This window comes from Penicillium hordei, assembly GCF_028827395.1.
Source record: "Penicillium hordei strain IBT 12815 chromosome Unknown utg000005l_segment0_segment0, whole genome shotgun sequence".
NCBI classification, from domain to species: Eukaryota; Fungi; Ascomycota; class Eurotiomycetes; order Eurotiales; family Aspergillaceae; genus Penicillium; species Penicillium hordei.
Genome location: NW_026623146.1, coordinates 2,229,085 through 2,245,037, shown reverse-complemented (window position 1 = coordinate 2,245,037; position 15,953 = coordinate 2,229,085). Strand labels below are relative to the sequence as shown.

General features: G+C 49.0%; 7 protein-coding genes across 7 annotated transcripts; 3 read left to right on the top strand and 4 right to left on the bottom strand.

Moving 5' to 3' along the window:
* Positions 1 to 485: 485 nt before the first annotated feature.
* On the bottom strand, positions 486 to 3,419 carry N7537_009797 (uncharacterized protein; the record flags this gene model as incomplete). Its single annotated transcript, XM_056900851.1, has 5 exons — positions 486 to 2,363; positions 2,418 to 2,602; positions 2,742 to 2,832; positions 2,910 to 3,045; positions 3,097 to 3,419. The coding sequence occupies 5 exons, from the start codon at positions 3,417 to 3,419 to the stop codon at positions 486 to 488; spliced, it is 2,613 nt and encodes an 870-aa protein (XP_056749519.1).
* Positions 3,420 to 4,369: 950 nt separating this feature from the next.
* Positions 4,370 to 5,555, top strand: N7537_009796 (CIA30 family protein; the record flags this gene model as incomplete). Its single annotated transcript, XM_056900850.1, has 3 exons — positions 4,370 to 4,448; positions 4,499 to 4,732; positions 4,837 to 5,555. The coding sequence occupies 3 exons, from the start codon at positions 4,370 to 4,372 to the stop codon at positions 5,553 to 5,555; spliced, it is 1,032 nt and encodes a 343-aa protein (XP_056749518.1).
* Positions 5,556 to 5,743: 188 nt separating this feature from the next.
* Positions 5,744 to 6,836, bottom strand: N7537_009795 (phosphoribosylaminoimidazolesuccinocarboxamide synthase; the record flags this gene model as incomplete). Its single annotated transcript, XM_056900849.1, has 3 exons — positions 6,666 to 6,836; positions 6,217 to 6,592; positions 5,744 to 6,123 (listed from the first exon to the last, which is right to left on the bottom strand). The coding sequence occupies exons 1-3, from the start codon at positions 6,813 to 6,815 to the stop codon at positions 5,744 to 5,746; spliced, it is 906 nt and encodes a 301-aa protein (XP_056749517.1). The 5' UTR covers positions 6,816 to 6,836.
* Positions 6,837 to 7,002: 166 nt separating this feature from the next.
* Positions 7,003 to 9,624, top strand: N7537_009794 (putative anaphase-promoting complex subunit Apc5; the record flags this gene model as incomplete). Its single annotated transcript, XM_056900848.1, has 7 exons — positions 7,003 to 7,711; positions 7,762 to 7,855; positions 7,909 to 8,323; positions 8,373 to 8,496; positions 8,547 to 8,653; positions 8,713 to 8,849; positions 8,904 to 9,624. The coding sequence occupies 7 exons, from the start codon at positions 7,003 to 7,005 to the stop codon at positions 9,622 to 9,624; spliced, it is 2,307 nt and encodes a 768-aa protein (XP_056749516.1).
* Positions 9,625 to 9,748: 124 nt separating this feature from the next.
* N7537_009793 (uncharacterized protein) lies at positions 9,749 to 10,985 on the bottom strand (the record flags this gene model as incomplete). Its single annotated transcript, XM_056900847.1, has 2 exons — positions 9,749 to 10,910; positions 10,960 to 10,985. The coding sequence occupies 2 exons, from the start codon at positions 10,983 to 10,985 to the stop codon at positions 9,749 to 9,751; spliced, it is 1,188 nt and encodes a 395-aa protein (XP_056749515.1).
* A 1,224-nt stretch (positions 10,986 to 12,209) lies between these two features.
* Positions 12,210 to 13,385, top strand: N7537_009792 (uncharacterized protein; the record flags this gene model as incomplete). The annotated part of the gene is made up of 1 exon (XM_056900846.1): positions 12,210 to 13,385. One exon carries the CDS (start codon positions 12,210 to 12,212, stop codon positions 13,383 to 13,385), a length of 1,176 nt encoding a protein of 391 aa, XP_056749514.1.
* A 243-nt stretch (positions 13,386 to 13,628) lies between these two features.
* On the bottom strand, positions 13,629 to 14,818 carry N7537_009791 (aromatic ring-hydroxylating oxygenase subunit alpha; the record flags this gene model as incomplete). Its single annotated transcript, XM_056900845.1, has 2 exons — positions 13,629 to 14,094; positions 14,154 to 14,818. The coding sequence occupies 2 exons, from the start codon at positions 14,816 to 14,818 to the stop codon at positions 13,629 to 13,631; spliced, it is 1,131 nt and encodes a 376-aa protein (XP_056749513.1).
* Positions 14,819 to 15,953: the final 1,135 nt, after the last annotated feature.

Below are 15,953 nucleotides of genomic sequence, written 5' to 3'. Positions count from 1 at the left end.
CTTTCGGTCTCGGCGTTTACATGGGCGGGGATCAAGTTGCCATTCCAGCCATGTCAATTAAATCAGATCAAATCAGATCGTATTATTATCGATGAGCCACTTCATTCTTTATCTTTATATTTCATACTTCAGGGCAGCTTATGGTAGGTGATTTACGGCATTTGAACTAAGAATTTTACTGTTAGGAACTAATTAATATTGGTATCAACGCATTGGATCACAGATAGGAATGGGCAAGTTGCAGAATAAAAATTCAAATTTGGTAATTGAATCGAGCATGTTTATCGTAATATACATGCTCCCCTTTTTTGCTTTTTTTGCTTTTCCATGAAAGGCAGATACACAGATTCGAATAAAGAATCGCCAGACCATAGAACTAGTTTGGAACAAAAGAAAGGAAAAGATAAGAATAAAACCCCTGTCATAGAAAGCAAATCAAACCGGATAACTTCCTTCGTCCCCATTTCAATGTGTCAATATCAAACCTACTTCTTCGAAGAAGTACCACTGTCAACGCTGCTCTTATCACTGGGACCGAGACCTCGGCTCTTCCGAATATTATCTCTGCGCTCATTCTCGAGCTCTTGGATGACCTCTTGCAGGAGATGCTCAGGGACACGCGAGTCAGGGTCGGTCGAGGCGCGCTGCGTATTCACCTCACGGGTGTACTGCTCAACTGTCTTACCGGTGTCGGTCTTGGGTCGGTATTTTTTCTTGAGGGGTTTGCGATGCTGAAAAGCATGGCGGGCCAGTTGGTACTTGTCCTGTGGCACTGCGGGCTCGAGTCTTCTGCCGCCACTCTTGGTTGGAGTGGGCGTGACTACTTCCGGGGACTTGCCTTTGTCCGGGGTGTCCTTGTCGACTGCCTTGAGGGTCTCGACGGTATCAGGGGTCTTGGTATCGCCTGATTTCAGTGAGTCATCTTTGGCTGGAGTCTGAAGTTTAGCGCTTTCCCGAGACTCGTCGGTGTCTGGTGTCTTGGGGCCGGCCTCGGAGGAGGACCCAGCACTTTCTTCATTCTTAGTGTCAATTTTCAATGGTGGCTTGGTTTCATCAACCAACTCTTCTTTTGTTTTGTCATGAGTTGGAGCACATGTGGATCCGGCCTGAGGCGGGTTGGGCTCGGTCTCAGGTTCGGTGGGTTTGTTCTCAGGCTCGGCAGGCTCCTCCACAGGTGCGGCGGGCTCAATTTGAGCATCAGCGGACTTGCTCGCATATGCCGTGTTAAGTCTTGCCGGGGAACTATCCAGAGCTTGTACGGAGACGGGGTCACTCTGGGCTTTAGCAGGGACAGACACTGGAGCCATGTCACAGCCTCCATCGGTATTGGAGTGGTGTGGTCGAACTAGTTGGCGACCTCTCTCCATGTCGGGGGCCTGGACTTTAGTCTGCATCAAGGCGGACTCGCATTCGTTTGCTCTAGGCGGCGAGTTGATATTCTGCTGACTTTCCATGCTAGATTGACGACTGCGAGGATATGGGTTAGGCGGGTAGGGCTGGTTGTAGTCAGGCTGCGCGAAACAGACACCCGGGTAACCGGTCCAACCTGGCTGCATACTTGCGACGGGTTCCTCAGTGGGATAGGGTTCGTAATAGAGCTGCCTGTGATGTTCGGTGTCAAACTGGGGCTGACTGGAGACAATCAAGGGACAGTCGGGACGAGGGGGCAGTCGCCGGCGACCGGGAACCGAAGCAGCAACAGGACCAGCAACGGGCTGGGGCTGAGTGATGATTGGAGGAAGAGTATTGGGAGGCTGGTATGATTGATTGCCCAAGAACACAGGAAACCCTTGGGTTGGCATAGCAGTGTACTCCGTGTGATATGGCGGGGGTGGGCCCTCATGCATTTGCATTTGGTTGAACACAACAGGGGGATTGGGAAAGGCACCCGCAGCTACGAAGTTTTGATTGGGGTAGTTCTGGGGGAAGTTGTTGCCCTGATAGTTCGAATGGAAGTTGCCCGGGAAGTTTTGATTGAAGTTGGGGTTGGGATAGCCCTGGTTGAAGTTGTTCTGAGGGAAACCCTGGCCACCGGGGTAGTTCTGATGGAAAGAGCCGTGAGGCGAATGGCCATGACCATTGAAGCTTTGACTGTGACCATGATTTGCAAAGGGTGCGTTTTGGTTTCTGGGGGCAGGACCAGGAGCATTTCGGAATCCGCCTCTGTTGTTGTTGCTGCCGCTGAACCATGGACGATGGAAGGACCTGCGACCATTGTTGTATCGCTGCTGATTGCCACGGTTTGGGGGAGGTTGGTTAGATGGCCTGTGTCCTGCAGGAGGGTAATCCTGAGCAAGCTGGCTGTCGTTGTTGGGGTCCATACTGGATCTAGTCATATAGTAATCGGGGTTGTTTTGGAAATGCTAGAATTATCAAGTGGTCAGTAAAGTCAGAGCAAAATTGGACAGTCGACTTACCTGGAGGGCATCTGCGTAATCATCGGGGTATGCGAAAGTGACAACGCCAAAGGTAGACTTGACTCCGTCTTGGTTGACAAAGTGTTCAATGCCGATACCCTCAAGGCTACCACGTCCCTTCAGGGCAGCGACGACTTCAGATTTTTCGATGGGGGCATCAGAGAGATAACCGAAGTTGGCAGTTCCTAAGTAAAAGAAAGGTGTGAGGTGTGGAGATGAGAAGGCGAGAAAGTGCGAAGGTGCGAAGGTGCGAAGGAGTAAAAGTGCAGAGGTGCAGAGACATCAGATGAAGAGTCCAACAACAAAAAATCAAAGGGAACTTACGTCTAGCCTTGGATGATTCCAATCTCAACACTCGATTATGGAGCATCAGATTTCCATTTTGTTTCAATGCAGCGTTTGCTGCTTTGGTGTCCTATTTAGTATGTTAGTATATGCTATACACAGCATATATCTTATATATATCCATATGATATATAAAATAATACTCACTTCAAATTGTACAAAGCCAACAGGTAGTTTCTTCAACCCCTGTGACAGTTTGATCTTAACATGACACCGGCCAAATGCAGAGATCATATCTGTAAGATCTTCTTCCAACTTTTCGGGAGAAACCTTGATGGAGAGGCTATTCAGAGTCAATATATATAGTACCAAATTAAGACTGGGTAACACCTACTTTCCCACAAAAACACAACAGTCCGGAAGAAAGAGGCCCTGTGCATTTCCCTTGCTAGGAGTTTGATTCAGTCGGTCCGCACGCGGGACGTACACCGGCGTGTCTCCCTCCCTCGGCTTCTTTCCGTCGGTTGGCTTGACTAGCTCGGCAACAGTTTGTTCTGGGGTACTAGGCTTCGAGCTACTAGATCTAGAAGAACTAGACTCCGAAGCTGCATGTTCATGGTCATCCAGCCTCGGAATAGTAGGCTCCGGGGCACTATGCCTAGTGATACTAGGATCGGAGCCGTTTCGTTCGACGTAATGAATCGCCATTGGAGACATTGGGAGATATATAATCAACGAAAGTAACTAGGTGTTTGTACTGCGATAAACGAATGGTTCAACTGCGGTAAACGAGCGTGGTATAGATGTATGGAGAAAGAAGAGAGAAGAGGATGAGGCATTGAGATAACTACGGGGGATATCCTCTATGAAAATCGTCTCCGTCGCCATATTCGGATAAAAATCGAAATATCCGCTTTCCAAAAGCTGGGATTCCCCTGGATGGACAAGTACATATGAAGCTAACCACGGTATATTTCCGGGGAGCCCTCATAGTACTAGTAAGGAGCGGTCTTGACTCAGAATCAAGCCTTACCCAGGGCTCTGTAGTCCAAGGCACCATCAAACCACCGGTTCAGAATCGGACATCAAGAAAAATGATTGGAGCTGGGCCCTCATGGAGAGGTTTACAGCGTGTATTGTCCAAGAGTCTTCAGATAAAGTTGGCCATGAAGTCTGGATCTCCCTCCGAAAAAGGGAATACGCGTCATACCAATTCAGGTGTCGGCCTGGCGAAGTATACGAGATGCTCCTGAGGATCAGAATGTCGTCAGTCATCGGTACATGCATGTAATTTGATACAGTACTAAGCTCAATAGGGACAAAGAAAGATCAAGTCTTCAAGGTGTTGGCTGGTGCATTTAGCGTGAATCTTGAATTCTAAATACCAGATCCCGAGTCTCTGGAAAGTAAAGTTGCAACATAATGACGTGTCTATTATTGAGAGATGTTCAACAGCTTCCCAAGATACATATATTATAAAAACAATGGAAAATGAAGTATAAAGGAAGTTAGGGCAGAAAGAGAAGAGAGAGGAGAAATCAAACATCCCAAACACTATCTTATCGATCCCGTTCACGCCACCTCGGAAGCGCCTGATATTAAGCAACTCCAACTCCAGACGTATCTGGGCTACTCCCTATCCCGAGGTCCTCAATTACAATTACAATATGTTTCCAACTCGACGTCTAGCCCAAGGCGGATTCTTCAAACGCAGCGCCGATGAGTTCGGCCGATTATCAAAGATCGGTAAGTTGTGTCAATGTCGTCAGTCTTGCAGCTCAACTAATTTGCCGCAGCTTGGAATACAGAAGCCCTCCATACCCCGACTAAACCTTATACACTCTTGAATTTCGAAGACGAGGGCACCGTTACAGGATGCAAGACCATGGCGGACCGCGCAGTAGGAGGCTTTAGCACAGCCAGCCTAGACTACGAACCAGCTGAACCTTCTTCAAATACTCCCTCGCATGCGCGCTTCCACGGTAGCATCTCAACTAAGCTTCCTGACAACTGGCGCGTTGAAAGAACCGGTATGTTTGCTACCCAAGTGACACATTTAAGTGGCCTAGAACGAAAAAAAAAAAGAAAAGAAAAGAAAAAGGGAAAAAGAAAACAACTAATATCCGTAAACTAGGCTACGCCGCGTTCCGCAACCAAGACCGAGGCTTCTGGCTCTTCGGTCGGCTCTTCTGGGACGTTGATCCCTACGCGTATCTTGCCCTGCGTATCAAGTCCGACGGCCGCCGGTACACCGTCAATGTTCAAACAGACGCGGTCGTCGAGACGGATATCCACCAACACAGACTATACACGCGACACCACCGCCTGCGTGACACACCAAGCTCGCAGGAAGACTATGACTTCCAGGCAGACTCACCCGATGCCGTTGAGGACCTATATCCCACTGGCCTGCCCGCCGCGCTTTCAGACGTCCCACCCGAATCGACGATCATTTCTACCTCTACCAGTACAACAACGTCTGGCTCAAATGGATGGGAGACTGTTCTTTTGCCTTTTAACTCGTTTGTGCGCACGAATCACGGCTTTGTCATTGAGCCCCAGACCTCTTTGACTCGGCAGCGTGTTAAGAGTATCGGTATTGGTCTCACCGACCGTGTTGAGGGTCCCTTTGATCTACGCATTCATAAGATCTGGGCGACGAATGGCATAAGTGAGGCGGAGATTGAAGAGGAGCGACGTATTTGTGGTGATAATGCGCTGCCTCTTGATGAGGGTGCTAGCTCTGGTTGGACTGATACGCCCAAGAAGTCCATCAAGGAAGAGAGCAAGCAGCAGGATCGGGATTCAAATAAGAAGGGTCTCAAGGGCTTGAAGTCTGAGTGGGAGGAGTAAAGGTAGGACAAAATAGCGCCATATATGTGTATAATAATCTGTGCTGCAGCCTCCATGGTGGCCAACCATTGAACATGATACTTGAATTTCATTCTCGTCTCGAATCAATCATAAACAAACACAAAAATCTACACTTGTGAATCATATATATATCCATCAATATAGCGGGCTTAACCGTATACCTCACTCTAGATCTTACCACCGGTGATCTTCTCCCAAGCCTCCTGGTACTTCTCCGCCGTCTTGAGGGCAATATCATCAGGCATGCGCACACCCTCCTTACCCTTGAGACCCTCACTGACCAACCAGTCACGCAGGAACTGCTTGTCGAAGCTGGCCTGGCCGCGTCCGACAGCGTAAGATTCCTTAGGCCAGAAGCGGGAGGAGTCGGGCGTCAGGACTTCATCAGCCAACACAACTTCACCAGTTTCCTCATCAACTCCAAACTCGAACTTGGTATCGGCGATGATCACACCACGCTCGAGGGCGTACTCGTGTGCTGTCTTGTAGAGCTCAACGGCCATCTTGGCAACAGTCGAGGCGTAGGATTCGCCAAGAATGGCGACAGCTGTAAGTGATGTGTTAGGTGGAGGTCTTGTCTCGTGTACTATACATCTGGTACTGATATATCAAGCCAACGGATTCGACGAAAAGAACATACCCTGATCCGGATGAATATTCTCATCATGCTCGCCCTGCTCTGCCTTTGTGCTGGGGGTGTAGATAGGGCCGTCGGGGAAGGCCTGGCTCTCCTGCAGACCGGCGGGGACCTTGATTCCATGGACGGTACCGGACTTCTTGTATTCATTCCATGCGGAGCCGGTGATGTATCCGCGGACAATTGCCTCAATGGGGAGAATGCGCAGCTTGCGCACTTGCATACTACGGTTCTGCAGGATTGGGCGGAGGGATTCCGGGATCTGGGGAGGGAGGTCGAGGGTGATGAAGTGGGTGCGGAGGGAGGGGTTTGCCTCCGTCAGGGCTTTGAACCACGTTTTTGTGCAGAGGGTGAGGAGAACACCCTTGTTGGGGATACCCTATTTTAAAGAAAGACTAGCATTAGCAATCAGTCTGAAGACAATTGTGGCATTGGCGTGGGGAATTGTATACATTCTCCATGATCACATCATAGGCGGAGATGCGATCGCTCGCAACGAAGAGGAGGGTCTTATCGTCAATTTCATAGAGGTCGCGGACCTTGCCTCTGGCAATAAGGGGCAAGGCACCCTGCAAATCTGTGGTAGTCAGAGCTTGAGCCATTGTGAAATTGTTCAATTGGTGAGTTGCGGAGGAAAGTAGTTATGCGTCATCTTTTTTTTCCCGAGTGCTGTCCCGCATTGCAGCCTTACAGCCTCAGGTGTCGATCAATTATCCCCAACACGCGCGCCCTTGGGAACAATACCGTTGATAGAACACAGCAAGATGTGGCGGCCATAGCGAAGGCAAAATGACGCGTTATTTGACTCCCTGGAGAGTCTCTTTGTTGTGTCTGGTCACACTCTACACTCAAGGCGTCGTGCCCAATTCTTCTGCTATTGACGTCCTCTCGTTCATCACAGCGGGTCTGTTCCCACTAGATGCCGCCGATAAGCAATGGGAGGAGCATTACTTGCCGACAATTTCAGCGCTTGAAGAATGCCTGTCTCGCCATGAATCCTCTGTTCCTGGGCGTACGCTCTGGGACTTGTTTCTGAAGAACCTCTGGTCCATCGACTCGCTGGATGCGCTGGAAACTTTCTTCGGCGAGGTTATCCCGTCGCTGCTGGCTAAATCACGCGAGGATTTGATCTATGACCGGGATAATGGGATTGCACCAGTGGCGGATGATCGCATGCGCCTGTCCAGGAGTTCGCCGCTTGGCGCGTTCGTACGGAGAGCCTATCTTGAATATACGCGGCTACAGTTTCACGACTCCGTGAAGCTCTGGGCGGGATTTGTCAAATACCGTCTACCCACTTACAGCTACTGGAGTCGCAGACATCGCGAAGCTGAGGAAATTGCCGTTGATGTTAACCTACGCGACCTGGGATTGGATTCAACCAGCCACCTTTCACAAGTGGTGTATGGTAACATTGAAGATGATGAGAATGGGGAAGGGGAGGTTAGCGTCAAGGATGCCGAGCGACTGATCGAGTTCCAAGTCAGTGAACTGCAAAGTATGCAATTCTTTTTCCAGCTTGTCATGCCTATGTGCTAACGGACACAGGGATGGGAGGCAGAGTTCCGGATGGAATGAGGGCTCAGCTGAAACGCATCATGACCTCAGAGGCTTCAGTTCCAGTGATGATGTATTACCTGGAGTACGTGTTGTATAAATCATTATCGATGTACATTGTGATTGACAAAATGCCAGATATCTCGACGCCTGGAGGGCTGGAGACTATACCTCAGCCTTTGACAATCTCCACCGCTACTTCGACTACACCATGCACGCGAATCTCGACCGAAGTGCATATCAATTTGCGCTTCTGAACCTAGCTATCATGCAAGCGGATTTTGAGTGTTTCAGTGAAGCTATCTCAGCCGTGCAAGAGGCTGTGGCAATTGCTCGCGAGTCTCACGATATGAACTGCCTGAACTTCTGCATGAGCTGGCTGTATCACTTCGGCAAAGCTTTCCCAGAGCAGATGCGGGAAGTTCAAAACAGTGGTATGCTGGGTAACGAAAAAGAGGGCCTCGCTTTCCTCAAGGCCAAGTCCAAGGAGACTGACATGTGGTCACTCATGAGTACCACATTACTTAGCGAAGCCAAGTTGGAGATGCAGCAAGTAAGGATTTATTTTTCTCTTTGACCAAATGGATGCTAATGATGAACAGGGGGAGAGTCTTGCATCAATTGTCGAATCCTTCGTGCGAGCATCCCACGTCAATGTGACAAAGGGCGTTACGACTCCCACAGGTGCATACATGCTGCTGCAGGGCTCCATGTACGCCAGGATAGGTATGATACTAGATGTGTAGTAATTGCAATGGCGCTAATACAGCTGATAGGAGCCACTCACCTTGCTTGGCTGAATACCGAGATATTCCGCGAGTGCTATTCGGAGGGCCAACCTCATGACGACTTTGTCAAGATCACATTCCGAAATTGCCAAATAGTATGTCAGCTGCCTTTCTCTAGGAGTCTATGACAGAAATGCTGATATATCATCTACAGTTGGCACAGAAGGGAAATTACAAGGAGGCACATACGCGGATGAATAAGATCGACCCAGAGAAGCTCCGATCTTTCAGATATAACAATGCCTGGACTTATTTTTCAGGACTACTGCAATTGCGACGACAAATCTGTCGGTAAGTACTCCCGACTATATCACTTCTTATAGATCCATTCCTAACAACCTACAGCGACGACAAGGTGGCCGTCGAACACATTCTATCCCAACTCCAAGCAGTACAACTCCGAGACTTCGACATGCGCATGCTTCTAGCCTTCTATTCAATAGAATTCACCATGCGCCAAGGCGATTACGGTCGCGCCCTGAGAATGGTCGAGCAAGCCGCGCACTCCATGCAACCAGAAAACTTCGACATCCACTCCCAAATCAAACTCCTCTGTCTAAAAGCACAAATCCTCGGCAAATCCGGCCAACCGCAACGCGGCTTCTCCCTCGCCATGCGCGCAGCCAGCATCGCGCATCGCTCAAAAGTCCTCGTCGACCTCTGGGAAGCCATCTGCGCATTAGCCACGGTGTTACTGAGTCTCCGCGAATTCGAAGCCACGGGCGAATTAGTCGAGAGCATCATGCCCCAGGTCCTGGAGTCAGAAAATTACAGCCTCATCGCGCAGGCGTATTCACTTCTCGTGGACGCAAATATGGGTATGGCGGGTGAGTTGTGGAGCTTGCAGGGCCGGGACTCGACATCTGCGAGAAAAGAGTACATTAACCGTGCTCTTGGGTATATTGATTCGGCGTATGATCATTTCGAGGAAATCGAAGATATCAAGGGCCAGACGGAGATGATGGCTAAGAAGGCTACTGTTATGCATCTTACGGGCGATCCGGTATTGGCCAATGATTATGCTGCCAAGTATTTGGATCTGCGGAGACTACGAACTGAAACATGAATCGCTCACAGAAGCAATAATATACACTTACAAAATTGTTTAATTCTCGTAATATAAGCAGATGACTGTTTGATAGGGTTACAGTGTAATGGTGATATATTCTACCCCTCGGATTTCCATCGTCTCACTCAACGACTGTGAACTCGATCAAGTTACTAGCTGGAATCATAATCCCAGGCCTACCTTCATTATCTTTCGGATCTGTGACCCCTCCGTAAATCCACACCACGGTGTCTTCATGATCTTCAGACTTGCCCCAATCCCACCAGTCAAGCTTGCCTCCCTTATACCCATACCGGAATACATCACCGGGGGCTGCATTCTTCGGGAAATCACTCACCTCCCGAGTGAGCGAGCACGATTCACCAGGCGTTAGTATCCGGAAACGATCCTGGCTATGACCCACATGGAATGGGTCTGGAAAGGAGAATCGATAACGATGGTGCGTGAGTAAACCATTAAGCTCATGCGGACTCCATCCGTCCTTTCCTCCAACATAGAGCCGGAAACCATTATAGCGATTATCCATATCTTGGAAAATGAATGTATGAAATATAACGGGGGTTTCCTCATGCAGTATATCAGGAGCTGCATCATACGCGACGGTGACAGTGACTGGATAGCGAAGTGTCCCTGATATATTGCGGTCTTTCATCGACAGTGTAGCGGGCCCAGAGACGCTGACGGTGAAGACCGGGGCGTCGCTCACCCTGGCAGATGGTGAAATGGGTCTCGGCGAAGGGCCCGATGCTACATCGTCTTCTATATCACTTTCGATATTGATGATTTCAAGTGACTGACGTTGTCCGCCAGGTAGTACCACCGCAGGGAACCTTGGGACGAGTTGGTCATTATGCTCTGCTAATGTTCCCCAGTCCCACAAAGGAATTTGACCACCTGGCCAGGAAATTTCGTACAAGTGCTCTTCGATGAATGAACCATAGTAGACAGACGGTAAGACCACCTCCCAGGAAACGGTGTCGCCTGGGGTAAGTTGCTTGAAGCATGGATCTGACGCGGATACATCCCGTGGGTGGAGTTGTTTTGCGGGTAACTGGCTACGCTCGACCTGGATGGGTCGTAGCTCGTTGGATTCATGGTGAAGTATTATTATACCCGATTGGCCAAATCCATCTTCGCCAGGGTCCCAATGGATGACGCATGGTTCCTTTTGTGGATCATCTGAATCCCGCGTAATCTTGAAGGTTAAGGAGTAGGAATCTCTATAAACAGGATCAAGCTCTGGTTTTGCTTCAAAAGTAAGAGTCAGACGGGGAGATCCGGATCTGTTTTGGTTTAGTTTGCTTAGCTAGTTTTGTTGGCGGATCATCATACTGTCTGTCTGTGGTGGAATATCTCATGAGGGATAAGAGCCTCTCGTCTATTTGTTCCGGAGTCATTTGGAATCGGAATTTTCATGGATAAGGAGCGGGTAGACTCAAGTGACCGCGATTGAGGCAGTTGGAAGTTGGATAAAAGTATGGTGAGGGGGGTTGGCTGCGGGTCACTGTTAGCCGCTAAGAGGTGCAACTGTTCCCTAGTTACCCGGATGGCTACTGTGTGCTGTATATAAATCATCTCTCGATCTGAATCGCCGATGTGTCTCAGTTCGGTCGATTTGGTAGAGTTGCAGTCTTCATATCTTCTTTTTTTTTCGCTATGGAATGCATTTCAAAACAGACAGTGAGCCTTTGTACCTGGCTCTGACTCGACTGGATTGGCAAATGGACGTGGAAGGGCATGAAGAGATCGACAAAGAAGAGGTTATACTCCCACACCACCTACAGAAGCTTATATTAAACTTTCGAAGAGAATTTATCTAGGGCTACTCCGTATGGAGTACATGTCTGTTCAATTAACGCACCTGTTATATAAGCCCGTGAATCTACGGATATATGTTCAACATGATCACTTAGACTAACCCCTTAGTTCCTGATCAAGGTATAGAGTTAGTGCTGATATCAGACGGGAACTCGGAAGACTAATCATTCGAGTAAGATCGGCGAGATACACCGTTTGTCATAGTTCCGAAGTATTACGGGGAGTAACTAGTTGCCAAACTGTAGTATCTGAATTGCTTTGCCGTGTTTAGCCGAGATTGCGATATCTTGTACTTCTGCCGTCCTCCATTCGTATCCGTCGCTCCACTCTATTTTAAGCGTTTTCGCATTCGGCCGAGTCTACTTTGTAGAATCTATAACTAACTATAACTAGAAGTTCTAAGTTAGTTAGAACGGTAGATATAAGTTGTAGATTTAGGGAAGACCTTTATGCGGAGTATATCGTTGATAAGTTTATAGATATCAACCTCTTTAATCTCTTTTTCTCTTCTACCTCTTCTACCTCTTCTACCTCTTTTACCTCTTTTACCCTATCGGGATATTTAGATCAGACCCACCTGGGCATTCGGAGTTAGGTCAGTCTTCCGGCAACTCAAGTTTCGGAATAAAACCCGGAATTCAAAGTGCATCAGACATAGTGAAAGGCATATTTTCGGAGTTCAAACGTATACGAATCTATACAAAGCTTACTATGTAGCCCTTGAATTGTCTTTTTACTTCATAAACTCAACTTAAGCTCACACAATGTTGAAACACCCATCTCCAACCTTAGAAAACAAACGGAGTCCCCTCCCCAACTCCAAAAGTTCAATAAAAACCAGCCGCAAAAGCCTGCCAACCTCCCCACTCACATCAGAAAACCCAAAACCCAAATCAAACCAAACAACTGAACCCCCAGCCCCTCCATTTCGCAGCGTCTCCGCCTGCAACAGATGTCGCCTCCGCAAACACCGCTGCGACCAGCGCCTCCCTCGCTGTGAGTCATGCGAAAAAGCTCAAGTCCGCTGCGTGGGCTACGACCCCCTCACCAAACAAGAGGTGCCACGCAGCTACGTAGCCTTTCTCGAAAGCCGCGTCAGCTATCTCAACCAGGTCCTCATCGACCACGGCATCGGGTTCAAGCCCGCCATCGCCTATGATGAGGAAGAGGCGTTGAAGATGGAAGCCGGGCAGTCGCCGAGGTTTGAATCTCGCGGACTAAGAGACGCGAGAGAATTGCCCGAGCAGATGCAGACGCAACCGCAAACGCAGATGGGGATGGGCGCGCGGATGTCCCGTAAGAGGAAATTGACTCCGTATGAGGACGCCATTCCCACCAGACAGGTCAAGCGCCTGGCGCAGTTAAATGTCCTTCTCACGGAGTTGTTGACGGATGGATGTCAGCATCGAGAATGTTCCCGTGACCCGGCGAGGGGGTATATGCGTGCTGCTCGTAGGCGTCGCGGGCAGGACGATTCTCTTGAACAGAGATTGCCGTGGTCACCGCGGAGCTTGGATTCGATTAATCATAGTGATAGTCGCACGACTAGGTCTGTGTCGCCGGTGTCAGTACATGAGCCATCTCAGTATCCCGGCAGGACTCATGGGCGTGGTTCATCTCTGCTTAGTGCGGAAACTGTCTTGAGATCAGATCATGGGCGTGAAGTACATGACATGAAGAGACAGCCTGGGATCGAGCTTGATTTGGGAGAGTTCGAGTCCGAGATGCCCAGTATCAAGCCCGTGGCTGAGAGTGGTGAAGTGGGAACGGCCAATGGTGTTCGACGTTTCAATGACTCGAGTCGTGCTTCGTCGCCGGAGGAGGGTTGTTCTAGTCCCGAGCCCAAGTTTGATATTGCTGCCGATCTTCTTCGGGGACGGAGGGAGAGAGAAAGGGCTAATTATGATTTGCTGGATGAGTTCCTTGTCGACTGGGCTTAGTGATTGTTCGTTCCTTTCCTGTAGGGGGCGTGTATGGATATATGAATATAATTATCAGCCAGACAGACTTGATTTAGAACATAGTATATTGAAGGAAATATAAAAAGTAATTGATTCTGTCAACGCTAAACTCCCGCATAAGCAAACCAATTTCCTAATAATTATCATCAAATGCTAAAACGGAACGCAATGTCAAACTATATATCATAAACCGTGTTATCTTTTCCCGCCACATCTCCAGCCCTACACAGCAATGGCCGTTACTGTAGAGAGACCGGAACCCATGGCGTCCTTGAAAGTGTCGACCTCGACACCGTAGTTGTGTCCACCTGTACGGAGAGCGACATTCTCCTGGTCGTGGCTGACAGCAACGTCTGTAGGAAGATCGTGCTTCGCAGGCCAGATTTGATGGCCCACAGCCTCTTCTTTGGCATAGTGCTCTGTGACGACCTCGCGCACAGTCTTCTGGAAGTGAAGAGGACCCTTCTCCATCTCGGGATGAAGCTGGCCGTTGACGAAGATGCCAGCGTTGAGGTTCTTCTGCGAGTGCACGCACAGGTACTTGTCCTCAGACATGATTCGTTTGTACATGTCGCTGATGAGGTTGAAGGCCTCGTCGGTGGCGTCCTTGTGACGGTAGACTTCGTAGCGCATCACACATTGCGTCGGGCTGGTAGGGGTGAATCGCTGCATGAAGAAGAAGTTGGGACTAAGGATTCAATGTTAGCCTTTTGATGGAATCTGCCCAGCAGGATAGTATATACTCACGAGATATTGAAAGAAGCGTTAGGCCAGAAATAGGTAGTTGCTATCCGGAATCCCTTCTCGATCTGGTCAGGTCGCGGGGCACCGTAGTGTTGGATGTGGCCGGCCTTGGTCTTGACATAATAGGAGTTGAGGTCTGCGATGGTGGGGATATCAGGGTGGGCGACTTGGCAGTGATAGCACTCATTGTAGTTATCGGCTAGGATCTTCCAGTTGAACTCGCCCTCCATATCCCATGTGTGATCGAAGTTATATTCCTCGAAGTTGTAGTGCTGGAAACGGGGCTGCTCGTCGACGCCCTCGAAGTCGTCTTTCCAGGCAACTTCGGGGGTCTCGCTGGCGTCCAGATTCACCCAGACGAATCCATTTCGGTCAATGTGAACATGGGCAGGGAAGAGATCGTTGCTGTGGAAAGCAGTGATGTTTCCATCGTTGTCTTTGGCGACGATGAACTCGTAGCCGGCAGCGTCGTAGCGGACACAGTCACCGGTGTTGGGGACTCGGTGCTTGTGTGTAGTCAGGAGCCACTTGCGGGAGAAGATAGATCGGCGTTCAAGCTCGTACATATCCTGGGATGTGTACCAGGAAGCGGGTAGAGCACGGATGGGTTTCTTTTCATCCTTCGCTGGGACAGCGGATGTACCGAAGAAGTTCCTCAAGAAGGACATTGTGAATACAAATTCGAAAGAGATATCTTTGTAATTGAATACGTAGTAATGATAGTTGCACTTTGAAGTTGCTATGGATTAAATTTGAACACGGCGACGTCTATGATTCTAAATAGCCATCACAATCGCAGCCAACTCACGAACCACGGGGCTTGGAACAATCACTCCGAACTATAACCCGGATCTCGACCTTTCAAAACCGGGTCCGGTGACATAGTTGGAGACTGACTTGGTTCAGATTGCCATTTCTGGTGGGAGATATACCTGAAGACCGATCAGGTGACCGGAACCCTACAAACCGGACCGAGTGGCTTGAAGCCTATCAAACACTTCTCTCATCGAAAGGAGTCCTGATGCGTGGTAAGACGGGCAGATGATAAAGCCCCGAACCGTTCAACGGTTCGGCGTAAATCCGACCCACGCCGTCGGTTTCCACATGCCCGACTTAAATAGAAGTGTTTGTCAAGATGACGGGGCTGGAAAACTGGGGTATGGGGAGAGCGTTGGGTGTGGCGAGACCTTTAATAAACCACTGGCAATGGCAAGGTAGATTCATTTCAGGAACCACCGGTACTAGACTATGTTGCAGTAGTCACCAGAAGCAGGGGTCGAGATCCTATCGCCTTTGCGACATTTTCGGGGGTCAACATCGTTCACCGTTTTGTTGCATGATCAGAACATACAACATAGGTTCATCAACTGATCATCGACTGAACCTACTTGGTTTGCAGAGATTTAGTGAAAGAGAAAAGATTCATTTGCCAATGAAAAGGATGTTTCAGGAAGAAACATTTGAGCCAAGTATGCGCCAGTGGCGTATTTCGGGTAATGAGGGGGCGAGGCCAACGAAGAGGCCTGGGTTGGGGGGCTAACGTGTGAGCTAGTAACGAATCCTTGTCTCATTCTAATATTAATGAATATAAATTCCAAGTTACGTGTCTCAACTTCGAAAATACACGATGAGTCGGTTCGCATCAAGCTTTCCAAGAATATGTCCCGTTCTGCAAAAGCTCCAGACCTAGCAACGTCAGCAAAGCAGTCAGCAAAACAGCGATGATCCTGAAAATTCCAATCAGAGATCGAAAAAAAAATATATAAAAAAATAAAAACATGGTCTGATAAAAGCGCTAGATTA